The sequence below is a fragment of the Lolium perenne genome, chromosome 3 (genome assembly GCF_019359855.2).
Source record: "Lolium perenne isolate Kyuss_39 chromosome 3, Kyuss_2.0, whole genome shotgun sequence".
Taxonomy (NCBI): Eukaryota; Viridiplantae; Streptophyta; class Magnoliopsida; order Poales; family Poaceae; genus Lolium; species Lolium perenne.
In genome coordinates this window covers 281896288-281905583 of record NC_067246.2, presented here as the reverse complement: position 1 = coordinate 281905583, position 9296 = coordinate 281896288, and the positions used below count along the sequence as shown (strand labels likewise).

The following is a 9296-nucleotide window of genomic DNA, read 5'->3' as shown; positions in this document are numbered from 1 at the left end:
TTGTGCTGGCGAATAACAGGTTCAAGCCGCTTCCACCATCCATAAATACTTTGCCCATATTGTATCCTCCAATCTGTGCTTCCAGGACAAGGGCCGCGTGACCGGGCCTTGGGACGGCTTTCGGGTGATCCGCCCTGCTGAAGGTGATGCTCTGATCTGACCAATCGATAAAATCCGGCGTATCAACCATGGCAACTTCCGCGTATTTTACTTCTCGGGAGAACTTTTTGATTTCTCTTTTCGAAAAGCTGGTTTTGTGGATCATGTTGATCTGTCCACGCAGTGCTGGGAATGCCTCGACTGGTTCATATTCGTCCTTTTCCATTGGCTCGTATGGTTCTGGTACATATGGCTCTGGCTGATGACCATAGGACCTTGCTTTCTCTTCCATTATGCGAACTCTTGATGTGGCTTCAGCTCTAAGATCGTCGCAGAACTGCCGAATCTCTAAGAAGTGTCGGCAGTTCCTTAACAGATGGATGGACTTCTCCCGACCATCCTTAGGATCGAAATAAGAGTGGAGATAACATGGCGCCTCAAGTTGCTCTGTAGCTGAGAGGTGTGGAGAACTGGTGCGTCCTCTGATTGATGACATGTCATAGCATCGAGAGTGGACTATTGTTCTGCCTTCCTCTTCACGGTGCGAACTTCTTCGTCTCTTTCTTTGCCCAGCTGCGGCGTCGAGATTTTCCTGGTTGCTCTCTCGCATGCTTCTGGGAGAAGCTTTTAGGGCTGCTGCCGAAGGGTCACCCTCCTGAGGCACGGCCTTTGAGTGGGACACGCCGGCCCCGGGGAGGCGAAGAAAACCCCCGGAGTCGACGACGAAGTGGACGCCACCGAAAACAGCTTCCGTGTTGCGAGACGATGCCATAGAATTCGGGTGAAGCTCTTCGCGGCGCGGCACAAATTCGAAGGATCCGCAGCGGATCGGATCTCTTGACTTTGCTGGCGTCGGTGACTCGAGTAAGAACGCCGCGGACGTAACTGGTGCTGCCGATGACCTGCCCTGTGTCGACAGTCTTCCCACAGACGGCGCCAATTGTCGAGGGTACTCCTCGCCAATGCCCTCCGATAGGGGCTTGGGGTTGATGGAATCCTGTAGGCTGACATGAGACATCGGTTCACAGACAAGCGGGGAGAGCGATTTACCCAGGTTCGGGGCCCTCGATGAGGTAAAACCCTTACGTCCTGCCTGTCTATTCTTTGATTATGATGACAATGGATTACAATGGGGTGCCGAATACTTCGGCTGAGATCTAATCGAGATTGCTATTGCTAGGGTTACCTAGCTCTAAGCTTTTCCGGCCTTAGATTGCTAAGATTGTTCGTGTTCTTCGGCTGCCCCTCTCCTGGCCTTTATATAGGAGGCCAGGTCTCAAGGGTCCTAACCGAGTATGACTAGGTTTACAGTAGTTTAGATCCAATCTTTCCTTGTTTGTTCGCTTCCTTGTCTTGCCCGTCAAGGAATCTTCTGGTGCGCCGACCTAGTGGCCCATCTCGCCTTCAGGTATCTTCATGGGCCTCCAATTTGCAAATACCGGATAGGGCAATACTGGTTACCCGAAGGGTAATGCCCACGTCACCAGCCCAGCTATATAGTTGACCGGTCAAACTAAGTCAGCTGGCCCGGCCCGCAAACTTAATGGGCCGGCCCGCTTAAGACGTGGCAGGCCTCGTGTGGGCCTACCATCTACCACGGGGTTTCAGCCGGTTAACGCCGTTAACTGCGAGTTAACGGCGTCTGCCACGTGTCAGTTTGCATGACGTCAGTAGTCAACGGGCTCCCGGAAACACTTCTGCAACGGTCCGATTTTCCGGGGTGGAAGGGCGCCCAAGCGCGACGGACCGAAAAAAACGTCGTAGGACTTTGCCTGACGCAGTTTCGACAAGAGAACCCATATCGTCGGGTTAGGCCCATAGGCGACGAAAAATGGCCCTTAGCGGACGATTTTGGGACGTTGTCTATCAGAACTTTTCTTGTAGTGTAAGGTAGGTGGAGGGCCAGAGAGCCAGTCACTCTTCATTACCTGCCCCTTCCACCCCAGCATGCCTCGCCACCATTACCACTACTTCGAGCTCCATTCTGCAAAACCAAGCGTCTCTTCTTTAGCCATGGTGATCAACAGAGTGTGGTGTTGATCAAAGATGAAGAACAAGGCTTTAGTTCCCTTCACCACCTCACTGATCATCCCTCAAATAGGAATGACCCATTCGAGGATTCCGGAATGGTGGAAGTGCCCCTAGCGGAGAAGGGTGAGTTCATCATTTTCCTAAGCTTCACCGAGCACGATATTTCCTTCCACACCTGGCCTATTCTCTAGCACCTCCTCGACTTTTACGACATACAAATCTTGGATATGGGGATGCATATCCTTCAGCAAATCAGCCTATTCGTGACACTATGTGAGTGCTATCTAGGATGCCCTCCATACTTCCCCCTCTAACTAGCGATCTTCCATGAGCGAGTGTGGCGCAAGAAGCCGAAGGGGTCTCTAGTTGTCGGCAGCAGCATCACCTTGTAGGTGAATGCCGGCGAATCGTTCGTTGACTTTGATATGCCACAGAAGGCGCGGGCGAATTGGCAAAAGTTCTAGTTCTAGATGAGATAGGAGACCCCACGAGCTAGATCCCTAATTTAATTCCAATTCCATTGAGTTTTTTGTAGATTTCTTGCAACCTTACACATGAAAATTAATCTAAAGTTAATGCATTAAACTTGAAGGAGATACATATTACATGGATTCAACCTAATTATTGGTAGCCTCTCTTGTCCTTGTTGCTAAACACAATCTTTAACATGAACCTGGAAAGAAGATGAAAATACGATAGAACTAGACAAATACGACAAAGCAGGCATGCTCATACATATATAAGCTCAACATGTTATTCCCTCCATTTATATAGGAAACTTGGCTAGGCTTAGACCATGTTGTTATTCTTCTTCTTCTTGATGACCTCCTGAATTATAGCCCCGACAACATCAATGTCCATTGGTTTGGGCAAAAATTCATCAGCGCCGACCCTCATGAACGCCTCTTGGGCATTATCACCAACTGATACTCCAACAATCTTCACATGAATTTCTCCCAAAGCACGGATCTTCTCAATTGCCTGCCAAATAAGACAAGAAGTACATTTTCAAGTAAACTTTTCAGCAAAATAAATAGCTATTTATCCCACACGAAAGAAATGGAAAACTATACCTCAGGCCCAGACATTACGGGCATGTCCTTGTCACAAAAAATAATGTCAAACTTCTTCCCCTCGAGGAATAGTTGCACTGCTTCTTTCCCATTCTTAGCGGTAGTAATCTCACATTGGAACTTACGCAGTATGGCGGAGTGAACCCTGGTCTCAACAGCCGAATCCTCAACAATAAGTGCCTTAACCGGGGATCCTTCATCGTATGATGTCATGACCGGCTAAACAAACTATAAAAATAATAAAGATATTTGTTATTTCAGATCCATGCAATACATGTAACGTGATTGTTTTAGGGTATTCTGAATAAAAATAAACGAAAAATCAAAATTACTAACCCGAAACATTGTGCATGAATATCTTGTGACCAATTTTAGTTGCAAAATCATAAGAAATAATTCTTAAAAATAATTTATAAGTTAAGCATGCACTTCGAGTACATCTCAACTGATGGAAATCTGCGCTAGATCTGGCAGGAAGCTCAAATTATTAGAAGTTTCTATTGCAAGACGTGTAATTTTTTTATTATTACTCAGGAAAGGAAGATGAAAAAAATCTATATTTCCATATAAGAGGATAAGAAAAACATCAGAAAATAATATAAAAACACAAAGAGAACATTGTTCTACATATGAAAAATTTGTCATGTTCTTTACTACAATAAGTAGAGCCAAAAACATCATAAGGAAGACCGCATCATAGCAAAGAAACGATGAAAAATAAAACACATGTGTGCATATGCATGGTTGCACCTCTAAGAGTCTCTTGTATGTAAGCATAGCTAAATAAACTAGTACATGATGATGATTGCAAGGCAAAAAAAGAAGAAAAAATAGGGACCTCAAAGCTTGCTAGAGCCTATGGCAAACGAGGTCGAAGGAAATACAGTTGGCTCTCTTTTTATCTTGTTGCTTCAGGCTTTGGAGTTGTGTGCCTTGTACCCCTCTACGCCCAGGTATTTATAGAGGGAAACGAGAGGAGAACCTCCCCAAGGCCGACTGATCTCAGCCATTATTTGATAATTATGTCTGTTCCCGCGTGCGAATATCTTCACCATTTCACATGAAAATAGAAAAGGGAGAATTAATGTTGATATTGCCAATATATTTTGTTATAAATGATGCATATATTTTCGTATTTCTAGATACTACTCATAGATGTACAACTTATTAAATTGTCGATCATCGCACCGCATAAGATCACATTTTGTACAAGTATTTATGTCTTGATATGCCTTGTAGCTAAATACCAAAAGGAGATTATAAATTATTTATTGTTTTGCCATCAATAACAGGGATGGATGTTCATTTATTATTGTGGTGATTAGTTCAAGTATGGCAGGAAAACCTTACTATGAATGTGTCCATGATAGATATCAAATGCTATTTATGAATTTAGTGCATCTGGTATATTCCAGATCGATCACATATTAGTAGCTCGACTACCGGATTATTTTGATCTCCTATCTATAATTTTGCATCCCATATACGTGCACATATGCTTAACTAACATAAACAAAGATGAACTGTACTAGATTGTATATATGCTAACACTAAAGGTGCTAAGAGATAACTAGCTATGTCTTGGATATGACCACGACATGTGCTACAGGGGGTACTAGTTTTTTGAGGGTTGGGATGCCAGTTGAGAGGTGCATATCATGGGACATGTATCTATCTATGTACCGAGATTGCACGTAGACTAGGGTTTACCTAGGTTCATACCATTAATCGATCAATTCATTTCTTTTCATCGGCAAGCAACTCAAAACCTCAAATTGATTTACGTAGTGGTTATCATCAAATTAGGATGAAAGAAGGGGATGAATGGAAAACAGCCTTTAAAACAAAACTTGGTTTATATGAGTGGTTGGTAATGCCTTTTGGTTTGACTAATGCACCTAGCACTTTCATGAGACTGATGAACCATGTTTTGCGTGATTTTATTGGCAAGTTTGTGGTTGTGTACTTTGATGACATATTAATCTACAGCCGCAATGAATCTGATCATACTATACATATTAGACATGTTTTGCAAGTGTTGCGTGACAATAAACTCTATGGTAATCTTGAGAAGTGCACATTTTGCAAAGATAAGGTCATATTTCTGGGTTACGTTGTCTCTAAGCTTGGATTAGAAGTAGATGTGTCTAAAATTGAAGCTATTCAAAATTGGCCTACTCCCATGAATGTGAGTCAAGTAAGAAGTTTTCATAGTCTTGCTGGGTTTTATAGAAGATTTGTGCCCAATTTTAGTACTATTGCTGCACCTTTGAATGACTTGACTAAAAAGGGTGTTGTATTTGAGTGGGGCGCATCCCAAGATCATGCTTTTGATGAACTGAAACGATTGTTAACTTCTGCACCGTTGCTTGCACTTCCTGATTTCAATAAGCAAATTGAGATTGAATGTGATGCTAGTGGTATTGGGATTGGTGGTGTTTTGATGCAAGAGGGTAGCCCAATTGCATATTTTTCTGAGAAACTTTCTGGTGCTAAGTTGAACTATCCTATATATGATAAAGAATTGTATGCTTTAATTAGAGTTCTTGAGGTTTGGCAACATTACTTGTGGCCAAAAGAATTTATCATACAATATGATCATGAAGCTTTAAAATATCTGAAAGCTCAATCTACTTTGCATAAGCGTCTTGCTAAGTGGGTCGAGTTCATTGAGTCTTTTCCATACATTATTAAGCATAAGAAGGGAAAAGATAATATTGTTGTTGTAGCTTTATCTAGGAAGAATATGCTATTAACTCAACTTGATGTTAAAATTCCTGGATTAGAAATACTATGTGATTTGTATGCTACTGATCATGATTTTGCTGAACCATATCGCTTGTGTGCTATTGGTAAAGCATGGGAAAAGTTTAGAGCTAACAAACTATGTGTTCCAGAATCGTCTGTGCGTTTGCTCTTATTGCAGGAATCTCATGCTGGAGGTTTGATGGGTCACTTTGGACGTGAGAAGACGCTACTCATGCTAGCTGACCATTTTTATTGGCCAAAGATGAGGCGGGATGTGGACATATATGTGAAGAGGTGCATTACTTGCAACAAGTCCAAGTCCAAGCTGAAGCCTCACGGTTTGTATACTCCTTTACCGGCACCTACTACACCTTGGAAGGATATTAGTATGGATTTTGTGTTGGGTTTGCCGCGTACTAAGAGAGGCCATGATTCTATATTTGTGGTAGGGTATAGATTTTCCAAGATGTCACAATTTATTGTCTGCCACAAAAGCGACGATGCGTGCATATTGCTAACCTATTTTTCAGGGAGATTGTACGTCTACATGGAGTTTATGAGCTACTTTTGGAAGACGCTTTGGAGGAAGCTGGGGATGAAGCTACTTTTCAGTACTACTTGTCATCCCCAAACTGATGGTCAAACTGAAATGGTGAATAGAACATTGTCACAACTGTTGAGATCCATGATCAAGAAGAACCTGAAGGAGTGGGAAGATTGTTTGCCGCATGTGGAGTTTGCTTATAACAGGGCGGTACATTCTACCACAGAGTTGTGTCCCTTTGAGGTGGTGTATGGTTTCAAACCCATTACTCCGCTAGATTTGTTGCCTCTACCCATACATGAGAGAGTCAATATGGAGGCATCCAAGAGGGCAGATTTTGTGCGAAAAATTCATGTGAAGACTAAAGAGTTGATAGAGAAGAAAGGAAAGAGAAATGCTACAAGGATGAACAAGAAGCGCAAGGAGATATTGTTCAAGCATGGTGATATGGTCTGGGTACATTTTCGCAAGGATAGGTTTCCGAAGCTGCGGAGGTCCAAATTGCTTCCGCGTGGTGCTGGTCCTTACAAAGTGCTGGCCAAGATCAATGATAATGCATACTCAATAGATCTTCCAATAGAGGAGTTTGGTGTCAGCAATTCTTTCAATGTAGCTGATTTGACACCATATGATGGAGAAGACCTTGGAGCGTCGAGGTCGACACCTTTTGAAGGGGGGAGATGATGAGGACATCCCTACCACACTACCTCCGTCATTGCAAGATGAAGACAATGCTGATGTGAAGCTCAAGTCCAATGAAGTTAGAATTGGACCAATGACACGAGCTCGTGCAAAGCTACTTAAACAACAGCTGAAGTTGTTCCTAAGTGATACTTTGATCGATGAGAACTTTATACAGCCTAAGTCGTATTACTTATGTATGATCAGGTATGAAGAGGAACCAAGCATCGCACGAGGAGGAGAGGAGCAGCTGGATAAGAAAATGGACGTAAAGCTGGACATGGACCTGGATATGAAGACATCCCATGGACGCGCGAGATTAGGGTTTAGTGTTTAGGGTGTTTAGGGTGTTTATGGATTAGGGATTAGGGAGATTAGGGTTTTAGGGTTTTATGGTTTAAGGTTTAGGGATCATCGATCGAGTGCGCACACACATTATTAGAGGCACCCGCGAAATTAAGTGTCGTTGGCCTATATATGTAGGGTTTAATTAGGGTTTAGGGTTAGCTAGGGGTTAGGGTTAGGGTTAGGGTTTAGGGTTTATGGTTTAGTGTTTAGTGTTTAGGGTTTAGGGTTTAGGGTTTAGGGTTTAGTGTTTAGGGTTTAGGGTCTAGGGTTTAGGGTTTAGTGTTTAGGGTGTATGTTTAGGGTTTAATTAGGGAATAGGGATTAGCGTTTTAGGGTTTAAGGTTTAGGGATCATCGATCGAGTGCACACACACATTATTAGAGGCACCCGCACCTTTGCGCATAAAGTGCATACATATATAAGTGTGTTTTTTGGCCACCAACGATATATAGATCGAGAGAGAGAGATTGAAATATATATATATATATCCCCAAGAATATGTTCAGATATATATTGAAATATATGCAAGAATGATATGTGCAAGGTATGCCATGCGCGCATGCACACTAATTGTATATATATTATGAGGCAACTTAATCAAATGTGTTTTTATTCGAGAGAACTTATCAAAATTCAAGTTAATTAATTTATCAGCGCTAATTAGTTGGTCGCCTGCTTGATGCGCAATTATGTCGTTGGCCTATATATATATATATATATATATATGTAGGGTTTAATTAGGGTTTAGGGTTAGCTAGCAAGGGTTTTAGGGTTAGGGTTAGGGTTAATTAGGGTTTAGGGTCTAGGGTTTAGGGTTTAGGGTTTAGGGTTTGGGGTTTAGTGTTTAGGGTTTAGGGTCTAGGGTTAGGGTTTAGGGTTTAGTGTTTAGGGTTTAGGGTGTAGTGTTTAGGGTTTAGGGTCTAGGGTTTAGGGTTTAGTGTTTAGGGTGTACGTTTAGGGTATAATTAGGGATTAGGGATTAGGGTTTTAGGGTTTAAGGTTTAGGGATCATCGATCGAGTGCACACACATATTATTAGAGGCACCCGTGCCTTTGCGCATAAAGTGCATGCGTATATATAAGTGTGTTTCTTGGCCACCAATGATATATAGATCTAGAGAGAGATTGAAATATATTTAGGGTTTAGGGTTTAGGGTTTAGGGTCTAGGGTTAGGGTTTAGTGTTTAGGGTTTAGGGTTTAGGGTGTAGTGTTTAGGGTTTAGGGTCTAGGATTTAGGGTTTAGTGTTTAGGGTGTTTATGGTGTACGTTTAGGGTATAATTAGGGATTAGGGATTAGGGTTTTAGGGTTTAAGTTTTAGGGATCATCGATCGAGAGCACACACACATTATTAGAGGCACCCGCGCCTTTGCGCATAAAGTGCATGCGTATATATATAAGTGTGTTTCTTGGCCACCAATGATATATAGATCTAGAGAGAGATTGAAATATATATTAGGGTTTAGGGTTTAGGGTCTAGGGTTAGGGTTTAGGGTTTAGGGTTTAGTGTTTAGGGTTTAGGGTTTAGGGTGTAGTGTTTAGGGTTTAGGGTCTAGGGTTTAGGGTTTAGTGTTTAGGGTGTTTATGGTGTACATTTAGGGTATAATTAGGTATTAAGAATTAGGGTTTTAGGGTTTAAGTTTTAGGGATCATCGATCGAGTGCACACACACATTATTAGAGGCACCCGCGCCTTTGCGCATAAAGTGCATGCGTATATATATAAGTGTGTTTCTTGGCCACCAACAATATATAGATCGAGAGAGAGATTGAA

General features: G+C 42.3%; 1 protein-coding gene across 1 annotated transcript; it reads right to left on the bottom strand.

The window, feature by feature from the left end:
- Positions 1–2691: 2691 nt before the first annotated feature.
- Positions 2692–3427, bottom strand: LOC127338674 (two-component response regulator ORR42-like). The gene is made up of 2 exons (XM_051364701.1): positions 3204–3427; positions 2692–3111 (listed from the first exon to the last, which is right to left on the bottom strand). Exons 1-2 carry the CDS (start codon positions 3414–3416, stop codon positions 2920–2922), a joined length of 405 nt encoding a protein of 134 aa, XP_051220661.1. The 5' UTR covers positions 3417–3427; the 3' UTR covers positions 2692–2919.
- Positions 3428–9296: the final 5869 nt, after the last annotated feature.

Coding starts and splice junctions, on each gene's coding strand:
- LOC127338674 (XM_051364701.1), bottom strand. CDS start 3,416: ATGACATCATACGATGAAGGATCCCCGGTTAAGGCACTTATTGTTGAG. Junction 3,112..3,203: donor CCGTAATGTCTGGGCCTGAG/GTATAGTTTTCC, acceptor CTTATTTGGCAG/GCAATTGAGAAGATCCGTGC.